This window comes from Amblyraja radiata, chromosome 1, assembly GCF_010909765.2.
Source record: "Amblyraja radiata isolate CabotCenter1 chromosome 1, sAmbRad1.1.pri, whole genome shotgun sequence".
In the NCBI taxonomy this organism is placed as follows: Eukaryota; Metazoa; Chordata; class Chondrichthyes; order Rajiformes; family Rajidae; genus Amblyraja; species Amblyraja radiata.
The window spans coordinates 6,579,717-6,602,373 of NC_045956.1; the positions used below are offsets into that span (position 1 = coordinate 6,579,717).

Genomic DNA, 22,657 nt, shown 5'->3' on the forward strand with positions numbered 1-22,657 from the left:
AATGTGCTGATCTCTCTTCAGAATTGAAATGTATTTGTTGTTTAGACTGGAACGATATTGGAATGGTGATTATTGTGTTTCTTTTTCAGCTCTCATTTTCTTATACATAAAGACATGTTAAGATCCTATCCCATGGTTACACTATAAAATTTGAAGGCACATTAAATCAGTGCATTCCACAATGGAGAATACGGAGACAGGAGACAGCAGATGCTGGAATCTTGAACAGAAAGAGAAAAAAAACAGCGTGCTGGAGGATCTCAGGAAGTCAGGCAGCGTCTATGGAGGGAATGGACAGACAACGTTTCCAGTCTGGACCTCGTTTCAGTGATTGGAGTGGGGGGGGGGGGGGGGGTGGAAGAAAGCTGGACAAGAGAGGTGGGCATGAGACAAACCCAAGCAACTGATAGGTGGATACACATGAAGGGGTTGGGGGGGGGTGGTAATTAGCAGTGGGGTGGAGAGTGTGATAGACTGTGTCATATAAGAGGAGAGGTAAAATGAAATGTAAAGCTGAAGGGACAGATATGGGTGGAAGGGGATGAGAGGGGCGGGGGGGGGGAAGCGGAATAGAGATGATTGTGTGCTTAGGGAAGGTCGTCATGATGTACATTTGTAAAGTTCCCCAAGTACTGACGGGCAAATTTCCAATGTTGTCTAAATGTGGCAAAACACAAATCCAAGCGTACACCAACAATTTATTTGCCTCCATTAGCATACGACAAAATGCTGGGATTAAATCACTTCTCACAATTGTTTTCCTGCTATAAATTGCAAACAGCGACATATATGGCTTTGATTATTTCACAAGTAGTTTTGCATATATTAGAAATGTTACGACAGCAAATTTGACAAATAATAAGAAAATGTCAGTTAACATATTATTTCACGAATAAAATTTCACCGAAATTGGTTCTTTGAATGGAGATGAATTGGTTCTTTGAATGGAGATAGCTGGATGCAATCCAGCTTGGTGCAATCCAGCACATTTTGATTGTAACACCAGTGATTTTTCCCAATTGGCTTTTTTTGAATCAGGAATTGCATTGTGACATCCATATATTAAACGGGACACGGTCCGCTTGCAATCGGGTTGATTAATTCCAAAATGCTAATGGTTTTAATGATTGGAGGGAAAAAAAAGTAGTTTATTTTGCAACACATGAAAAAAAAATTGTGATCAATTAAATTAGTTAAGGGGGGGCATTTGTAGCCAAGAAAACAATGGTATGAACCCCTGATGTGCCTGTTCACCTATAGGTTTTAGCAACATTCACAATCTTAGGCCATGTTGGTAAATAGCAGCCATCTTTCTAGTGTAGAATGGGTTGTTAGAATGGTTGCTATGTTTTAGTTGATATCCAGTCCAGGGCTGAAGCAGGTAAACATACAAGCATGAATTCAAAATGATTAAAATAAAATGTTAAAGAGCTCTGCTGCCTGAGATCAAGAGGGCTTATCCTCCCGTTGAGTGGAACAGCTTTTAAGTTTACAATACACTGTATTTGAGTTCTTGCAACGGCACCCAGGCCTGTTTAAACGATCGTAGCACCCCTGGCAAAGTTTGATGCAGCCTTTGGCTGGAAGGTAGCAGAGTAAACAGGGCAGAAATAAGGACATTAAACCCATGAACAAGAACCTGGAGCAGCAGTGCGAATGGGTGCAAGAGCAAGGATTATCTGCACAAGAGTCCTCATCATCATTGGAGCAGTGGTAGAAGATTCCCTTGACCAAGCACATGCATGTACCGTACTCCACCGCACTCTCTACCGAGCACAGGCATTGCTTGTTACAAGCCAAACATGAAGGCAGGGTCTTTGGTGCTGTGCATTCTCTGCACTTGCATTTCCCACATTGCTCACATATAAACCTATGTTTTGCCAAATCCTCTTTTCCCAAGCACTTCAACTCATCCGTTGCACCGGCAGACGATTTAGGTTGTAATCTGATTGTCCGCTCTGGTCTGTGGTGGTTGGATGTTAGCCTGGTGGGTGGAGATCGCCCCAAGAGTCCTTGCTCAGATGATGCGCTACTGTTACTGCCTGAACTAGCGGCACTACCCGTGCTGGTTGACCTGCTCAAGACAGGCATCCTGGTGGACGAATGGTGAACACCATGCGTGTGGTGAGAGGACCGATGCTCATAGTTATTATTCACGTTGATCGGTATCACTTCGTGAGTCCTCTCGTGCTTGTCATGCCTCTGTGTGGTTCGGCTGCTACTGATTGTACCAGCTTTCTTAGCAGTGGCCGGGCCTTCCGTGTACTCGTTGCTTGTCCTGATAACTTTAATCTGATCGAGGGATAAAATGGCAGTGTGCTGCAGTTCCCGTTCATAGTCGAGTCTCTGTCTGCTGTCAAGAGAGGGTTGCTGGATCACAACCATTGAACCACCGCCACCACGTGGAATATGGGCCTCCATCTGTGGTGATCGCTACTTCCAGCATTCACTGTGGACTTGGCATGCATCTGAATGTCTGCTGGAACAAGAAGAGAAAGTATATTAGGGTCACGGATGTAATTTATATGATCACAAGGATCCCAGCCCAGTGTAAACACATACACTTGTTAAACAGTTTAAGAAGGAACTGCAGATGCTGGAAAATCAAAGGTAGACAAAAAAGCTGGAGAAACTCAGCGGGTGCAGCAGCATCTATGGAGCGAAGGGTTTCTGAAGAAGGGTTTCGGCCCGAAACGTTGCCTATTTCCTTCGCTCCATAGATGCTGCTGCACCCGCTGAGTTTCTCCAGCTTTTTTTGTCTATCTTCCACTTGTTAAACAGTACTGGTTGTGACCACAGAGGCCAATATAAAGAATACTTGTAGATGCATGAGGACAGTAAAATTATTTTCACATTGGGCCTCATCTAGCGTAACAACCAACAGTGGTTTGAACTCCATGTGTTGCCATGGAAAGGTTTCATTATCTCTTCGTGATGTTGTTTGATTTTTCAGAAAGAGACTGGTTTCAGACTTCCCCAGTCGAATTTTGCACCCACTGCCTGAGCCTTAATGTTCCTTAAGGCAAAGTATGTTAGCAGTGGAAATTGAGAGGGGCAGGAATGATTCTTTTTCGTGGAATATATATTGTAGTCGGAAATTGAGAACTTTGCACAGGTGTCACACAAAGTAGTGGTTTAGACTTTACTTTGTTAAGGGCCTGTCCCACTGGGTTGTCTTTCACGCGCCATTTACGCGACCTGCTAGCGTGTCGGTAGCGTGTGGGTAGCGCGGGACGGGCGCATGCAGTGACGTGGAGAAGTGTGGACTTCGTCCTGCACAAATTCTTCGCACGCCAACGGCCTGTCGCGTAACTGACGGCCAAAGTGGGACAGGCCCAAGACCCTGGAGCGACGCAACGTCTCACCTCCAACAGCAGCAGAAGCAGGTAAACGATCGCCGAACTCGGCCTGGGACTCACGGCCGATGCGGTCCGGATCCGCCCCCACTTCTACTCCCAGAGCGGGGCCAAGAAAATTGAAGATAGACACAAAATGCAGGAGTAACTCAGCGGGACCGGCAGCATCTCTGGAGAGAAGCAATGGATGACGTTTCGGGTCAAGACCCGTCTTTTCAGACTGAAGAAGAGTCTTGACACGAAACATCACCCATTCCTTCTCTCCAGAGATGCTGCCGGTCCCGTTGAGTTACTCCAGCTTTGTGTCCATCTTCAAATGACGTCACGTGCTCCAGACGGCTGTGCGGGCGCATGATGACGCGTGCGACTCTCGCGGGACCGTCGCGCCACCGTCACTTCCGGCCTGTCGCGTAAATGACGGCCCAAGTGGGACAGGCCCTTTAGACTTCAGAGATACAGCATGGAAACAGGTTCTTTGGCCCACTGAGTTCGCACCGACCAGCGATCACCCCGTACACTAGCAATATCCTACAGACAATTTACAAAAGCCAATTAACCTACAGACCTGCATGGCTTTGGAGCGTGGGACGAACCAGGAGCCCAAGGAGAAAACCCACAGAGTCACAGGGAGAACGTGCAAACTCCGTACAGACAGCACCCACAGTCAGCACTGAGCCTGGCGCTGTTAGGCAGCAGCCCTATCGCTGCATCAGCCTAAATACTTTGATGGGGGTAGGAGAGGAGGGGAGGGGGGGGGGGGGGGGGGGGGGGGGATGAACAAAGGGTGGGGGTTTAGAAGCACCATTTCAAACAGAAGGTCGCAGCAGCAGAGGCTTTGCACAACTGATGATAGACGGGTGATGACATGGAATCATCCCGGTTCAAAACGAGCAAAGACCCAGTTTATACAGAGAGCAGCAGAAGGGTTAAAGAACAATGAATAAAATTACAAATGAAGACAAGGTTTTGAAGTCGATATTCCGTAGGTGTGAGTGGCGATTCTGAGGAGCAAAATGTAATGTTGTCTGGGTGGTGGATTCCTTTATATCCATGTTTCCCACTTTCCATGAATAAATAAATGGAAATTTCCATGCGATAATTTTCAAAATAAATAACATGCCCCACAACTTGAAGAAAAATACTGTGAAAAGTCCCAATGTTAACCAGGTTCATAAATGTGCGTGCATCACATGTTGTATGTGGTACATGGTGGGCTCAGGTCACGGACCCGATGTTCATGCACCTCCAGACTTGATATTTTGGCAAGGAAAGCATTCAACACTCCACTATCTGATGTTTTTAAAAAGGCGAACATGTTCTTTAAGTGCTGCTATTAGGATGACATTCTTTCTGCTGTATTAACGATAACTTTTCCATTGTCTATAAAGTAGCAAGAGCAGCGATACTGCAAGTACCAGATAACTTTTATTCTCCCTGCCAGCCTTCTACTCTGGTGGCGTAGAACCATGAGCCCTCTTAGAACAACCCACATTTTCATCATGAACTCGGGAGATTTCCCCAACCAGGCTGCCACTGCCCAGGCAATAATGACTAGTATCCAAAAACGTTATCGGTTATCGATCAAAGCTGATTTACGACGCACGCCATGATATAGATCATTAAAATCAAGATTGAAAAAGTCTGTTATCATTACTAGTGGCAACTGAACAAACATTCAATCTGAAATAAAATTGAAACATTTCAACAACCGAGGAGATAACATGGGCAGCGGTAGAGTTGCTGCCTCACAGCGCTACTGATATTTAGCTGGGTGAGGGGGGAAGTTCCACACATTTTTGACTGGTGGACAAAAGTGCTGGAGAAACTCAGCGGGTGCAGCAGCATCTATGGAGCGAAGGAAATAGGCAACGTTTCGGGCCGAAACCCTTCTTCAGACCGTTGGACAGCATTCATGAAAATGTAGGATTTCAAGGGGCAAGAGGCACATGGAAATTGAAGCTAATCTATTCGCTCTTACCCCTGAAGCAGGCACAATAAGAAGTTGTATGGTGACTGAAGATGAAGCCTTGTGCCCAGTCTGATATAGAAAGACAAGCCATGAAACATTACGTAGTGCTCAATGTCCTGGGTGTTAAAAGGTGATGACTAGTTCACAATACTCAACATTAGAGAATATTGCAGGGAAAAGCATTTTCAGGAAAATGTCCAACAGAAATTGGTGCTGAAATACACTCCACCTTGTTGTTTCCCCACTTCACACCTGGTTGCTGCTCCATGTCTCCCAACACCCACTTCAGTCCACGAGGTTCCATATCCATTGTTTTGCCCCCAAGCAATTGGCGATCATGCTATCCCTGAATGGTGATACTCCAACCACCAGTCCACATCTCTGAGGATATGACATGGACATCACACGCCGCAGCACTCGTGAGTAAGGCAAGGCAGCGCCTTTACCACCTCAGGAAATTGAGAAAATTCAGAGTATCTCTGAGGATCCTCCAGTGCTTCTAATCAGCGGCTGTGGGAAGCATCTTCTCCGGAAATATTACAATCTGGTTTGGGAACTGCTCTGCCCAGGACAAGAAGGTTCTGCAGAGAGTAGTGCGTTCGGCCAAACGCACTATGGGAACTTCACTCGCCCCCCTGCAGGAACTATACATCAGGAGGTGCAAATCCAGAGCCAATAAGATCATGGGAGACCCCTTCCACCCCAGCAACGGACTGTTCCAGCTGCTACGGTCAGGCAAACGCCTCCGTTGCCATGCTGTGAGAATGGAGAGGATGAGAAGGAGTTTCTTCCCAGAGGCCATTCGGACTGTAAACTCCTATCTCACCAGGGACTAACTTTACTGTACCATGCTACTGTTTTTTTTCTAATTGCGGGGTTTTTTTTTTCCCTTTTTCCTTCCGCCCACAATATTTAATATGTAAAAGAATATGTGATTCTGTTCCATTCTGTTTGTTGTTTGTTTGTTTGTTTGTTTTTTTGCACAAAGTCCGCGAGCATTGCCACTTTTCATTTCACTGCACATCCCGTATGTGTATGTGACGAATAAACTTGACTTGACTCATTGTTACTTATAACATTCCCTCTGTCTCTTTAAACATGCCCCCATCAACGCCCCCAAGTATAGCTTTCACTGGGACTCTTCTTGAGCTAACAGCGAGGAGTTTGTAAGGAAAAGACAACGTAGTGAGTTGGATCTTTCTTTATCTTTGGATAGCAGACATGTTGTAGCCATGTTGCAACTCCCAATATGCACAAATTAATAATACAGCTTCCGAGGCCACATTGCAGCACAGATCCACAAAACCTTTCAATGTTTTATTGATGAAATTATATCTATTTTCCACAAATTCTGCATAATCTCACGATAAAAGCACAATATTGCCAAGACAAAAACCCATGATTTCAGATTCTTTCTTCCAATCTTTTCTTCTTCTCAACTGAGAGAAGAGTTTCAGATGGAGATATTTAACACTGGACAAAAAGCAGTTGGTGTTGGTTGAGTAATTAAGAACTATGACAAAGAAAGAACGTGATACACAAAAGGACCAACAGTGGAATATGAGGAATACCTTTTTTTTTTTTTACACAAGTGGTTAGTTAAAGTTTGGAATGTACTGCCTGGCCTAGTAGTGGAAGCAGATACTGCAGTGTTTAAAATGTGCCAGATAACTATCTGAAAGGGAAGATTTTGTAGGCTATAGGGAGAGGGCAGGGGAGTGAAACTATCTGGATTGGCAGATGAAGTTTAATGCGGATAAATGTGAGGTTATCCACTTTGGTAGCAAAAACAGGAAGGCAGATTACTATCTAAATGGCGTCAAGTTGGGAAAAGGGGAAGTACAATGGGATCTGGGGGTCCTTGTACATCAGTCTATGAAAGTAAGCATGCAGGTATAGCAGGCAGTGAAGAAAGCGAATGGCATGAGGCCTTCATAACAAGAGGAATCGAACATAGGAGCAAAGAGGTCCTTCTTCAGTTGTACAGAGCCCTAGTGAGACCACATCATGAGTATTGTATGCAGTTTTGGTCCCCTAATTTGAGGAAGGACATTCTTGGTATTGATGGAGTGCAGCGTAGGTTTACAAGGTTAATTCCCGGGATGGAAGGACTGTCATATGCTGAGAGAATGGAGCAGCTGGGCTTGTACACTCTGGAGTTTAGAAGGATGAGAGGGAATCTCATTGAAACATATAAGATTGTTAAGGGTTTGGACATGCTGGAAGCAGGAAACATGTTCCCGATGTTGGGGGAGTCCAGAACCAGGGGCCACAGTTTAAGAATAAGGAGTAAGCCATTAAGAACGGAGACGAGCAAACACACTTTTTCTCACAGAGAGTGGTGAGTCTGTAGAATTCTTTGCCTCAGAGTGTGGTGGAGGCAGGTTCTCTGGATGCTTTCAAGAGAGAGCTAGATAGGGCTCTTAAAAATAGCAGAGTCAAGGGAATATGGGAGAAGGCAGGAACGGGGTACAGATTGGGGATGATCAGCCATGATCACATTGAATGGCGGTGCTGGCTCGAAGGGCCAAATGGCCTACTCCTGCATCTATTGTCTATAATATCTCAGGTGTTCCAAGTTAAATTACTAATCAACAGTCAATAAAGACATCTTACAAAATCTAAAATGACACTGTCAAACACAAGCTCCATAGATCATTTTCCAAGCTTCACCATATAAACAAGTGCAATATAATAGATAAGTAAATTTGGAAGCGAAAATAAAGTCAATAGGTGTTGGGAGATCGAAGGGAAGGGGAAAGTATACAGTTAATGGCAATGTGCTTAACGCCATTAATGTCCAGAGGAATCTTAGGGTCCAAGTCCATAGCTCCATAAAAGTGGCAATACAAATCGATAAGCGATCACAAAAATGTACGGTATGCTTTCTTTCAGCAGTCAGGGCAGGAGTCAGGAAATCATGATCTAGCTCTATAAGACTCTGGTGAGGCCACATTCGAAGTATTGTGTGCAGTTCTGGTCACCCCCATTACAGGAAGGATGTGGAGTTTTGGAGAGGGTGGAGAAGAGGTTTACCAGAGTGTTGCCTGCATTAGATAAGAGGGTATTATTTACAAAGAGAGGCGGGACAAACTTGGATAATACCTCTGACCTCACCTGCCTCATAGTTTCCCTGATCTCACCTGCCTCATGTGATTGAGTTTGCTCACAATTATAGGACCTTAAGAGGAATGAAAGAAAAGGAAGGGGCAAAGAGACCAGGAAGGACCATTAGTCAAAGATCAATCACTTCAACCGAATGGTCTGAATGACAATAAAGGAATCTAATCTAATCTAATAGTTTTCTCTGGAACATCAGAGATTGAGGGGAGACCTGTTAGAAGTATATTAAAATTATGAGGCATAGTTAGGAAAGTCAGTCAGAACCTTTTCCCCATGGGGGAAATGTCAAAGACTAGAGGGTATAACTTAAAGCTTAAAGAGAGGAGCAAACTGTGTTATTTTTTACTCAGAGGATGGTGGGTGCTTGGAACACACTGGCAGGGGTGTTGGTGCGGCAGATATAACAGTGATATGGATCTTGAGCAGGCAGATGAGATTAGTTTATCTTGGTATTGTGTTCATCACATAGATAGTGGTGAAAAGGGCATGTCCCTGTGTTGTGCTGTTCTATATTCTATCTTCTATGGGTGCAGGGATTAAAGCAGAAACACAACCAGACAGTTTCAATACCGTACACAACGCCTCGTCACAGTTCAAGTCCAGCTGAAAACATATTAGTTTCCCTGACCTAACCTGCCTCAGGTGATTGAGTTTGCTCACAATTATAGGATCTTAAGAGGAATGAAAGAAAGGGAAGGGGCAAAAGGACCAGGAAGGACCATTAGTCAAAGATCAATCACTTCAAGCCATACCTGCCATTGAATAATATTCACCAGGAATCACCAGGAACAATAATGTTGTCCATAGGCCAACATTCCACACGCGGAGCAAAAAAATGTGCCTGGAAACGGAAATCATGTATTTCCTTCAGTTGAGAGGGAGGTGATTTTTTTTAAAGGATGTGGATGTGTTTGTCAGAAATGTATCAGAAATATATAGTGGCACAATATAATACTACACAACTGTGTTATTGTTTCATGTTACCATGAAAAATGAAACACACATGTTATGGTTCCGAGAAGATCCAGGCAGTTTTAAAGTGGAAAAAAATAATGACTTATCCTGACAATGGTGCAAGTCATGTGTACTTAAAAAATATATAGGTAAATTATTTAAAATTATAGTTAGTTAGGATTTATTCAATGTTAAGTGTTGGAAGTCATGTTAAATTAAGTCAGTGATTGTTAAGGTACGGTTTCTAATGCACAACATCGACGGGAGGGGAATGTTCCAAAAACATAATACTCGTGCCACAAAGTTCTGTAAGTACTCCGGCTAACATATTTCATGGAGTCTCCTCCCTGTCCTCCTCCAAACTGCAACTCTGCTCTGCTCTACACTACCATGCTCTCTCCAAATAATATCCTTCCTGAAGCCGTCTGATAGAACATCAAAACCCAACTATGCTAAATGCATAATCATTGCAATAAAGCAGCTCTGGAACATAGTTCAACGTTATAACTATATAACAACGTCTCCAGATAGTCTCTCCCACTCCTCATAAACCCTGAAATAAAATTGATTATTATTTTCAAAAATTGAATTCTGGACTGCTGCATGTATCATCCTGTGAAGGTTGTAGACAGGAATGGGTTAAAACAACGGCCTTGTGCAGAGTTGCCAGGATTGCCTTAACACCCAGTATTAAGCTTCCACACAAAAAGATTATACTGATAATGATTCACTGGATCCAGAAGTACTATAGAGGATGGAATGAAGCAACGTGTGCCAATGGTGTCCACAGTACAGTTTTAATTTGGGAGCTTCGACCAAGACATTCACTAGTCTTACTTTGTGCAACAGCCATTCTTGGCTTGTAATACTATGGATAATAGGGGTAATGTTAATATACTTAGTTAAGCTCTTCGTTGCACAAAATAGTTTGAAAAATCGCTGTCAAATAATTCATTAGTAAAAGTTAGATGATAAGCATTTTCTCACCCACTCATCATCAAAATCAAAGATTTAATTTTGCAGGTGTACGGGGGAGCGAGGGAAAAGAGGGAAGAGAGAGTGGGGAGGGGAAGAGAGTGGGGAGGGGAAGAGAGTGGGGAGGGGAAGATGGAGTGGGGGAAGAGAGTGGGGGAACGAGAGAGTGGGGGGAAAAGAGTGGAGGGAAGAGAAAGCATGGGGTTGAGTAGAGGGGGGTGAGAGAAGTGGGGGATGAGGAAAGTGTGGGGATGAAGATGGTGGGGGGGATGGAGATGGGGGGGTGGGAGATGGTGGGGGGTGAGAGATGTTGTGGGGTCGTGGTGGTGTTGCGCTGGTGGGTGTGTAAGATTTGTGGGGGAGAGAGAGCGAGAGGGAAGAGAGAGCGAGGGGGAAGAGAGAGTGGGGAGGGCAAGAGAAGAGAGAGGGTGAGTGGGTTGCGAGATTAAGGGAATGAGTGAAACAGTGAAAGTGAGAGTGAAAGAATGAGAGTGGGAGTGAGACATGAAAGAAAAATATTACAAGGATAAAATGTATGAGAGTATCGATGGGAGTTTCAAAATTTTATTTGGGATCCCAGGAGAAAAGAGAACGACTGCTACAATAAATTTTGACATTTCTAAAACGAGACTTTTAAATTTCATTAAACATGCCAAAGACACATGCTACCGTTTCCATGATTATGCAGCTATTAATGTAATCAACTATCACAAATCCCGCAATTGTTGAGGGGGGGGGCTCAGCCAGTGTTTCTCAAAACGATATCAAAATGTTTGACAATATCTGGATGAATGAATGAATGAATGGGGTAACAATGGCTAATGTTGCGGTCAGGTGCAAGTTGTGTGTGATTCTTTCATTAGAATGCTTCCTGTGGCTTCACTGTAACACCGCGGCATTCTGACATCCGAGGCAAACTTAATTACCATGGCATTTAGTTTGAATAAACTAATGTAAAACAAATAATCCATGGTGACAGGCAATGGGAAACAAATGCTTTTTTTTTCCTGTAGGTGCAATGGGAATGAGTAATGATAGGACCATAACTCAAAGCTTACTGTTATGGATAGTCACTTCCCATCCCGTTTCATCGCTGCTTATTAATGTTAGTGCTTGATAGATCTTCACATTAAAGTGATTCCACTGCAAATGCTTTTACACAACTCACAATATTCTCAATTTCCTCTTAACGAGTTTGCAAGCTGTATTTGTTGAATAAAACTGTTTGGGCTCATCAGTGTGTAGAGAAGAGTCGGGTACGACAGACACTGTGAAGAACAACTACCGACTAAATATCAGCTCCTCGTCTGAAGAAGACCAATTTTTGTCAATGACTTACAATGTTGAGTTTTTTTTTGTCGCGCTGGAAAATAATTGGCTCCCAGGAGAGACATAAGACGCTGGACATTTTTAGACGGGTCTACCAGCAATCAGTACAAAATCTTCCTAACTTTTTGCAAGTTACCGGACACAAGTCGACGAGCACTTGCGATTTGCAAAGCAAATGATCGATCCTTCGCGTTGCGTTTGATTTAAAAATAAATGAAACCAGCGGAGCGTGTATGTTTCAACTCTCCCCGCTGGACGTGTTTGCAAAGAGAGCGACAAACATACAGAGAACTCGTTTAGGAAATGAAAAGCCCGGGTTCGGGTTTCTTGATCTTGAACGTGCGCCCAAAAATTTTTCCAATGCTGACCCCGGGCTGCACCCCAGCAAAAACTCTCTGCCCGCGTACAATTCAGACTAATCTTCCCTTGCAATCCCTTGCAGTGGAACGACCCCCGCCGTCGGTCCCAACACACATACAAATCCTGACCTTGGCATTTGACATTGCTGCCTGACCTGCGCTGCCCATGTCAGCAATGAGTTGCAGAACTGACCAGATTTGTGTTTTGTGAATCTCCAATCTCTGAAGACGCCCCCCGGGGCCAGGGGACCCTTGTACAGAACAAAAATCATACAAAAGCCACTTTTTTTCCTCTGATACATAAAGTACTTTTTCCCAACAACAACAAAAATCAAGCCACGTTTTAGGATTACAAACTGACCAGAGGAGGGGGGGGTGCGGGTGGCTGCCGGGCCGGGCTGGGCCGAGCTGGGTCCCGCTGATCCCACCCGGCAGCGGCAGCAGCAACCGATCGAGCCCGGGCCAACACAGAGCCGCAAACACAGCGCAGGCAACCAGGGAATGGGGGGCGAAGGAAACGCCTCCTCGTCCTGCAACAACTCTGCACCGTTCACCCACCAAACTCGAAGAAGTCGAGACCCTCGGCTCGCAAAGAAGTATCTTGACAATGTTGTAAAACAAATAGCAACAGCCTGTATCAGAATGTCTCCAGGCATGCAGCAGCCAGACACAGAACCGTGATTCCCCTCCCCACCAGATCACCTTGTTGCAAACAGCAGCCGCTGTGCCGACACTCAGCAAGACACGTCTCCCTCGATTCCTCCCGCCTTGTTGGTGGGTCCGGATGATTAGTTTCATTAAAAAAAAATCACTCGGGAAAGGAAAAGCACACAGCGGAAGCCTAAAGCCCAATGTCTGTGAGTACAATCAGCAGCGCCCTCTCCGAGTGCGGTTAAACCTTGCTTAATCGATCGTTTACCGAGTGCAGGAAATTGGTGGTGAAGAGGGAGGGAGGGGAAGGGGGGGGGGAGAGAGAGGAAGAGAGAGAGAGAGAGACGGGGGAGGGGGAGAAATTATGAATGAACCCGGCAGAGCAACAGCAGGCCAGCGCTCAGAGAACACCACACGAGGGCGGACTTTCCAAGTGACAACACTGGGGTCATTAAAACAACATTGGCATTTTCACAAATGGAAGTGGATTCATTCCGAAGAACATATGTCGCCGGCAAGATTTTTTTTTTTTTTTAAGTTTGCTTTGTGCTTTCATTGAGGAAAATAGTTTAACATAATATTTGCTCAGTCAATGGATATTCGAAGTTCTTGCAAAATCATTGAAAGAATAAATAGTTCAATTATTTAATCTCGAGGAATCTTACCTATTTCCATATATCCACCAAATGCAAATCCATGTTATTATGTGCGATATATAGTCTTATTCCAGAAGATGGGTCCAGTAGTCTTAAGTCTTGTGTTTTTTTTGTTTTTTTTGAAATGATCGATAGTCACCGCGTTAAGACATCGGGACGAAACAAGAGAAGAGTTGACTCAGTAAGTACAACGTGCGAGCCCAGGGAAGTGGGACTCCCGGGTGTGCTGCTCCCCGTAGCTCCCGTCACCTTCACGCTGGGACTATCCACCAGAATTGTCCAAAAACAGCCTGTGTGTATTTGTCCTCACCGGCGCTCTCCACCAAAGATACTAGAGGAGCTAGGACCTGTGCTCTCCACACGGTATCGCGCCGCAGCTTGTCAGCGGGCTGCTCCCCATTCCCCTGCGAGATCCTCTCTCTCTCTGTCTCTCCCTCCACGGGACGGGGCGAGCGTTGTGCACGGCCTGGCCTGTTTAGCTGCCTTCCCAGGGCGAAGCTGTCAGCGGCGCGCTATGTTTGGCTGCATAGGGTTGTCTGTATGTGTGTGTGTGTGTGTGTGTGTGTGTGTGTGTGTGTATATCGCGAGTCTCTTGGTTGGCGCGGAAGGTTGCGCTTGGGGTTGGTTTTTGCAGACTTCACCGGCCGTGTGCTGCGTGTGTTTGGGACGGCTGTGCAGGGTTGCAGTGCTGCTCCGGGGGACGGGATGGGACGTGTCGAGCGCTGTGCTGTTGCTGTTCTCTGCTGTATGGTGCGCTGCTCTGTGTCCCGCAGCTCCCGGGATTGTGGTTGTGGCTCCGCCGCCGAACGGCCGAACAGCCGAACAGCCGACACACACACACACGCAACACATTCCCCTCGCTCCCATTGGCCGCCCCTTGGCATTCCACACACGCCCATTGGCTGCCCGCCCGCCCGCATTCCACCCTCGCCCATTGGTCCCCCGCGAGCGGATACAAAGAGGATGCTACATATCCGGCCGACGCTGATTGGTGGAGCCCGGGCGCGCCGCGCTCCCATTGGAGGAGCGGGGAGATACACGCTGTTTGCGGGGAGCGGATTGGTGGAGCGGGGAATGTGTCGGAAGGAACTGCAGATGCTGATTTAAACACAAAAATGCTGGAGTAACTCAGCGGGACAGGCGGCAGCATCTCTGCAGATAAGGAATTGCCCGCTGCCTGTCCCGCTGAGTTACACAGAAGTTACATAGAAACATAAGAGTTACTCCAGCATTTTGTGTCTATCTTCGGTGGAGTGGGGGAATACGTGTGAAATGTTGGGGAAGCCAGTCTGGGAGGATTACACCCTCTCCTTGGAGGGGAGGAAGCGGCGCATCCGGCCACTACAGCTCGACAGGGCTGGATTCTTCATCCATTGTGTAGGAAGAAACCACAGATGACGGTTTTCACCCGAAAATAGACACACACAAAAGCTGGAGTAACTCAGCGGGACGGGCAGAATCTCCGGAGAGAAGGAATGGGTGACGTTTCGGGTCCACACCCTTCTTCAGTCGGGGGGAAAGGGGAACGAGAGATATTGACGGTGATGTAGAGAGATATAGAACAAACTCTCTGCCTCAGAGGGCGGTGGAGGCAGGTTCTCTGGATGCTTTCAAGAGAGAGCTAGATAGGTCTCTTAAAAATAGCGGAGTCAGGGGATGTGGGGAGAACGCAGGAACGGGGTACTGATTGGGGGTGATCAGCCACGATTGAATGGCGGTGCTGGCTCGAAGGGCCAAATGGCCTGCTCCTGCACCTATTGAGAAAAAATATATATTTAAAAAACTAATTAAAGATATGCAGAAAAGTAACGATGAAGGGAACGGCCCATTGTTTGCTATGGGCTAGGTTTAAACGAGTTATGCAGACAATGTTCATATCCCTTCATTTTCACCTCCTCCACAGCCAACAATGGACCATTGTGGGCTCCTTGGCCATCGGTGCCGGTTCTGATTTGTCCCGTACCTTTTCATACCTCTAGTTTCCCTCAGTCTGAAGAAGAGTCTCGATCCGAAACGTTACCTATCCCCTCTTCTCCAGGGATGCTGTCTGACCCGCTAAATTACTCCAGCTTTTGTGTCCCCATCATCCAAATCCATTGGTCTGCTTTCACTCGGATGTCAATCTGACAGCTCAAAATTGCCAACATTAACCCAATACACTTTAAACCATTTATTTAAACTTCCCTTGGCAAGTTTGCTCAGCTTAATTCAATTGCAGTATAAACAAAACGAAGACAACTTTGGAAAGTTAAATATAGAAACAGCGAACTGCATTTAATAGACAATAGGTGCAGGAGCAGGCCATTCGGCCCTTCGAGCCAGCACCGCCATTCACTGTGATCATGGCTGATCATCCACATTCAGTACCCCAGTTCCTGCCTTCTCCCCATATCCCCTGACTCCGCTATTTTTAAGAGCTCTATCTAACTCTCTCTTTAAAAGCATCCAGAGAATTGGCGATCCACTGCCTTCTGAGGCATAAGGACACAATACACAAAGCACACAAAGTGCTAGAGTAACTCAGCGGGTCAGGCGGCATCTCCAGATAATATGGATAGGTGACATCTCGGGACGAAATGAAACGAAACCAGGTTCTCGACCCGAAACGTCACCTATCCATGTTCTCCAGAGATGCTGCCTGACCCGCTGTTACTCCAGCACTTGTGAAGGAATGAACTACAGGTGCTGGTTTACACCGAAGATAGATAGAAACAAGGAATAGGTGGCATTTCGGGTTGAGACCCTTCTTCAGACTTCAAACTATTCTTTTTCTCCAAAGTGCTGCCTGACCCGCTGAGTTACTCCAGCATTTTGTGTTGTTATTGGGAAGTTAGCTATATATGTCCCACATTTTAATATGTTGCATCCTCTTTTAATTACGTTTACATTTTGTTCTCATTTAAAACATTTCTGGTGTCGACACTAAGTCCCTCAGCTCACACGCGTAACTTTCATATGCTACCATGAGAAAAAAAATATTCGAACTGTTCAATGAGGAAAGGCATCAGAGTCTTTGGTTCAATGCCTTGGGCCGTCAGTGGTTTTATTATTCATTTGTAAAATAAACCGCAGACCGGAATCCAGCGCGATTCTTCCTCTTTCACATCCTGCTGGTTTACATTATAAAAAGCTTTCAGATGAGAAAAACGAATGTGGTTTATTCAAAGAAGGCCAGAGAAAACATTCATTTAAAAAATCGTCTAAACCTCGCATCCCAGGGTCATAAGCATAAACTTTACAACTTCTGAACTTCGTATGTCCCCCCCCCCCCCCCCCCCCCCCCCCACCCCCAATCTACACTTACCAAATTTGCGCTCATTGGAATGAATAGTCAGTGATCCAGGTGATAAGGACCTGGCTGGTTTCAGCAGCCTCCAGACTTCTGCTGGGTGATGCCTTTATCCTGAGATTGCACCGGGGGAAAACCCGACATCCTAAACCACTCTTTTGTTGTTGTTCCAGTCATCTGAATGCACCTAAACAACCGTCTCCTGTCACTGAACACATGCGGAGAATGTTAATGTCAATCCATGTAGCCTTCTGTACTGGGGCGGGGAGCCGACAGCGAGTGTCTCCACGTCTAATTTATGTGTAATGTTAAATAATTCCTGGTTGCACTTATTTCTCGAATTGCAACTGCAACGTGGCATACATAAGCTGTTTTATGGACAGGAGATAGACAGTTAAGAGGGAACGCGCCCACGCAAAATTATGTTTGATAATAATATATTTAATAGTCTGGTAGGACATACTAGCCCTTCAGATTGAATACAGTACATGTACATTATTAAAAGCAGACGCTTCCTTTGTTGTTGCTCTGCCCGTGGAGTGTTTCTTTGAGGCGATCTGTGGCTCTTTGACTGGTTTCATTTGTGCAGGAAATCGCTCATTCATTAACCCTCTGGCTTCCCTTTCATCTGTAGTCTGACTGATCATTAAGCTGCTCTTTCACACCGGAACGGCTGAAGACCAGTTTAAAGAAATTAAGGGATTTATCTGTTAGCCCATCATCTCTTCCAAACCAGTTATCACGGATTTCATCAGGCGAGAAGATGTCAGGGCCCGAGGCGAAGGAACTCACCAAATAGGGCTTCAAAGGTTATAAAACACAACGCCAAGTTCTACATGAACTGCGGATCGGATTTAAAGAGACACCGTTGCTGCTCTAATGAAACGATAGGCTCCGACTTATCTACACTCCAGCTAAATCAGACACGCAAAATAAATCCACGTTCTGTGTAAAAGAGTCTGCAGTCATAATCAGATTTAACTGAATACATTTCTGAAGAAGGATCTCGACCCGAAACGTCACCCATTCCTTCTATCCCGAGATGCTGCCTGTCCCGCTGAGATATTCCAGCATGTTGTGTCCAGAGATCTTTGGTTGTGTTTTTATCTTCGGTGTTAAAACCAGCATCTGCATGCAGTTCCTTCCTACAAATTTCGGTCCGAGTTGACCTCACGATTCATCCCGTCCACCACCCTTCCATCGAGGGAATCTATCACAGTCGCTGCCTCAAAAAGGCTGGCAGCATGATCAAGGACCCACACCACCCTGGCCACACACTCATCTCCCCGCTACCTTCAGGTAGAAGGTACAGGAGCCTGAAGACTGCAACGACCAGGTTCAGGAATAGCTACTTCCCCACAGCCATCAGGCTATTAAACTTGGCTCGGACAAAACTCTGAACATTAATAGCCCATTATCTGTTATTTGCACTTTATCAGTTTATTTATGCATGTGTGTATATATTTATATAATGGTATATGGACACACTGATCTGTTCTGTAGTCAATGCCTACTATGTTCTGTTGTGCTGAAGCAAAGCAAGAATTTCATTGTCCTATCAGGGATTCATGACAATAAACTCTCTTGAATCTTGAATCTATCTTTTTGCACAAAGGAAAAACAGGGCGGTATCAAGTCAAGTCAAGTTTATTTGTCACATACACATACGAGATGTGCAGTGAAATGAAAGTGGCAATGCTCGCGGACTTTTGTGCAAAAGACAAACAACCAAACAACCAAACAAACTAAACACAATCATAACACACATATTCTTTTACATAATAAATAATGGAAGGAAAAACGTTCAGTAGAGTTAGTGTTCAAAGGGAACTGCAGATGCTGGAATATCGAAGGTACACAAAATTGCTGGGGAAACTCAGCGGGTGCAGCAGCATCTATGGAGCGAAGGAAGTTAGAGTTAGTCCCTGGTGAGATAGGCGTTTACAGTCCGAATGGCCTCTGGGAAGAAACTCCTTCTTCTTCAGTAGGCAATACCTGGGAGGGATGAAGATACAAAGTTATGCCAAGGAATCTTACACCAGAACTTTACATAAAGGGTTCGTTGAAAACGATGTGCTTTTAATTAGAAGAATAATACCTCATATTCCACTTAGATAGTTTAAATCCTACTGGTATGAACTCCGTCCAGATTTTCCAATTTCAGGAAACCCTTACCCTCTCTTGTCTGAAGAGGGACTCGACCCGAAACTTCTCTCCAGAGATGCTGCCTGTCCCGCTGAGTTAATCCAGCACTTTGTTTCCACTCTCTGTATTCCTTTCTCTCCTTCCAATTCACTGCTGGTCCTTCCATTTGTGTTGCCTTATCTATATCCCTCTCCAGTCCATCGTCACCATCTCACTCTTCACTGATTTCTGCCCCCTTCCCATTCAGGTTCTATCCAATTACCAACGACAAACTTCCCATCTGATTCCATCTCCCATACCACCCTTGAAGCCTTGAAAGTTTCTAATGATCACCGTCATTACATATCAAATTGCAGCACTTGTAGTCTTTGTCTCCCAATTCATAACTCTCCAGCCTCCACATTCACCTTGCCTTCCCCCCACTTGTTTTTTCTGCCCGTCATCTCTCACCCCTCCCTGGGCCATCTACCCCTCCCCCTCCCCCATCGTGCCACTTTCCCTCCCCTCTTTATACCAGCTACCTTTCCCCTACACTGAATGTCCTTAAGCACGGTCTCAACCCAAAATATCGACAAATCCTTTTCCTTCTGGTGCTGGTCAATCTGCTGACGTTCACCATTTTATTTTGCTCTAGACTACAGCATCGGAAATCTCTTGTTTCTCTGCTTTTAATTCATCATTTTAATTCAATACAACAACAACATCTGTTCTTGAACACGACACTACACTAATTAAACTGTGCTCCGTGGACTGTCTGGTTGCATTAAGGATCTGAGGGTTTTTTTTTAGTTTAGTTTATTGTCACGTCTACTGAGGTACAGTGAAAAGCTTTTTTGATGCGTGCTAACCTATCAGCGGAAAGACTATACGTAATTACCATCGAGCCGTCCACAGTGTACAGATACAGGAAAGAGAGTATAAAGTTTAGTGCAAGATAAAGTTTGTTGAAAGATAATTCACGGGTTTTCAATGAGGTAGATAGCAGCTCAGGACTGCTCTCTAGTTGTTGATAGGATGGATCCATTGCCTGATAACAGCTGGAAAGAAATTGTCTCTGAATCTGGAGGTGTGCCTTTTCACACTTCTGTACCTCCTGTTCTTATCACTTCTGTTTTTGCACTAGTATTTGGATTATTAAATGTATTGATCTTGTTTTCTCTGAATATTGTGTTCACAGGTCTATCACAATGCTGCTAGTAAGAATTTAATTGTTCTAATCTCCAATGATATTTTGGGGAGGTGGTGTCCTGAGTCAGTGTGCATCCCTTGTGCAGCCGAGAGATGACAGAATGCTGTGATATCAAGCTCTCTTGGGAAGGGAACAGGAAAAACACCAATGCATCTCTTGCCATGACTTCTGTGCAGAGGGACATGGATGACAGCCTCCTTCCCACCAAAGGTCTCTGAGCCTTGGAAGGACCACACAAGTGGGTTTCCTCACCACCATCCAAAGCTACATCCAAAGGTGACTGTGGGACCAACAAACTTGGTTAATATAGTCAAACCCAGGGAACAGATGGTCAAGTCACTTTTATTTATATAGCACATTTACAAAGCAACTCTCGTTGGCCAAAGTGCTTTACATTGGTATAAGAATAGTATAATAAACAACATTGGTTCATAGATTAAATACAAACATCACTACAAACATATAGCCCTCGCTCAGAGGACGTCTAGAAAGGCTTGGGAGTGGAGATGAGTTTTAAGTCTCGACTTAAAGGAGTCGATGGAGGGGGCAGTTCTGATGGGAAGAGGGATGCTGTTCCACAGAATTTTAGAATTATTTCATAGAAAAAATTAATCATAGAATAAGGTCATAGAATTATAGAGACATACAGAGCAGTGAAAGGCCCTTTGACCTGTCATGTCTCATCAAACCACCTCCCGTCCATTTACACTAATACCACACAAATCCAATTTTATTCTTTCCACATTCCCATTAACTTCCCCATTGTCTAAACACTGGGAATAATTTACAGTGGTCAGTTGATCTTCCAACTTGCATGTCTTTGGAACATGAGAGGAATAAGAGGAATCAGAGGAAATCCAAATAGTGCTTCAGGAAATAAATCCTCCTGGCAGACTTTTCAGATGTCCTTATATTATTAGTTCTTGTCATTTGCATGCTTAATCTTTAAGAACTCTTGTTCCCATACTTTAAGCAGAACATATCTTGCAAAGTAATTATTTTTTCTCTTAACAAAATACAATATAATTTATCATGCTTACCCCATGCTGTAATTAATTAGCATTTACATGGCCATAATGGGTTTACTAATGAATTCTCTTCATTTGCTTCAGTACTGAAGCTACCTAAATGATTATGTCAACATAGAGAGAGGAAAGACAGATTAATGCTTTAAGTCTAGGGCCTTAAGGGCCTGTCCCACTTACGCGATCTTTACAGGCGACTGCTGGCACACGTCATAGGTCGTCGAAATTTTCAACATGATGCAAATTCAGCGGTGACCAGAAAGACTCTTTGGAGACCTCTCACGACCATAGGCTGAGACGTTTTGAGTCTGAAGAAGGGTCACGACCCGAAACATCACCTATTCCTTCGCTCCATAGATGCTGCCTCACCCGCTGAGTTTCTCCAGCATTTTTGTCTACCTTCAACCATGTGACTGCTGATCTTCACTAAAAATAAATTAAATCACAAGATGGAATGAGGGATTATCCATCCCGCATGGCTCAATATCATGTGTAGGGAAGAACCGCAGATGCTGGTTTAAATCGAAGGTAGACGCAAAATGCTGGAAAGACAGCTCTCGACCCGAAACGTCACCCATTTCTTCTCTCCAGAGATGCTTTCCCGTTGAGTTACTCCAGCATTTATTGCCTAGCTCAATATCATGGCAGTCTGTAGAATCAGCTCATGTTGAGTTATAACAGCATTGGGGGTGGGGACACAAAATCCTGGAGTAACTCAGCGGGTCAGGCAGATAATAGACAATACATGCAGGAGTAGACCATTCGGCCCTTTGAGCCAGCATCACCATTCACTGTGATTATGGCTGATCATCCACAATCAGTACCCCGTTCCTGCCTTCTCCACATATCCCTTGACTCCGCTATCTTTAAGAGCTCTATCTAGCTCTCTTGAAAGCATCCAGAGAATTGGACTTCACTGCCTTCTGAGGCAGAGAATTTCACAGATTAACAACTCTCTGGGTGAAAAAGTTTTTCCTCATCTCCGTTCTAAATGGCTTACCCCTTATTCTTAAACTGTGGCCTCTGGTTCTGGACTCTTCCAACATCGGGAACATGTTTCCTGCCTCCAGCGTGTCGAATCTATTAATAATCTTATATATTTCAATAAGATCCCCTTATCCTAAATTCCAGTGTATACAAGCCCAGTCGCTCCATTCTTTCAATATGTGACAGTCCTGCCATCCTGGGAATTAACCTTGTAAACCTACGCTGCACTCCCTCAATAGCAAGAATGTTCTTCCTCAAATTTGGAGACCAGAACTGCACACAATACTCCAGGTGTGGCCTCACTAGGGCCCTGTACAACTGCAGAAGGGCCTCTTTGCTCCTAGACTTAACTCCTCTTGTTATGAAGGCCAAAATGCCGTTAGCTTTTTTCACTGCCTGCTGTACCTGCATGCTTACTTTCAGTGACTGACTAGACTAAGTGGGACCCGTTGGGTCCCAGTCACACGGGAGGCCTGGTCCCCCAACGCAACCCATTCCCCAATGCAATATTCCACCACTCACCTGTTCCCCCAACGCAACGGTGGGGGCGTTCTGTAGGGGGGTGCGGTGTAAATAGGGGGGGGGGGGGTGTAGGGGAGGGGGGGTTTGTGAGGGAGTGGGTGGTTTGGTATCTTGAATGGTTCAATCAT

General features: G+C 45.0%; 1 protein-coding gene across 6 annotated transcripts; it reads right to left on the minus strand.

Annotated features, from left to right (window-relative positions):
• Positions 1–1,136: 1,136 nt before the first annotated feature.
• Positions 1,137–16,876, minus strand: spry1 (sprouty RTK signaling antagonist 1). 6 transcript variants are annotated; one of them, XM_033016106.1, is made up of 2 exons: positions 16,677–16,876; positions 1,137–2,476 (listed from the first exon to the last, which is right to left on the minus strand). In XM_033016106.1, the coding sequence occupies exon 2, from the start codon at positions 2,419–2,421 to the stop codon at positions 1,447–1,449; it is 975 nt and encodes a 324-aa protein (XP_032871997.1). In that variant the 5' UTR covers positions 2,422–2,476; positions 16,677–16,876; the 3' UTR covers positions 1,137–1,446. The 6 variants fall into 6 exon arrangements, with proteins under 6 accessions (XP_032871997.1, XP_032871955.1, XP_032871816.1 ...); XM_033016064.1 differs by having other exon boundaries at positions 1,137–2,479; XM_033015925.1 differs by lacking the exon at positions 16,677–16,876 and adding an exon at positions 13,382–14,197.
• Between the last annotated feature and the right edge of the window lie 5,781 nt (positions 16,877–22,657).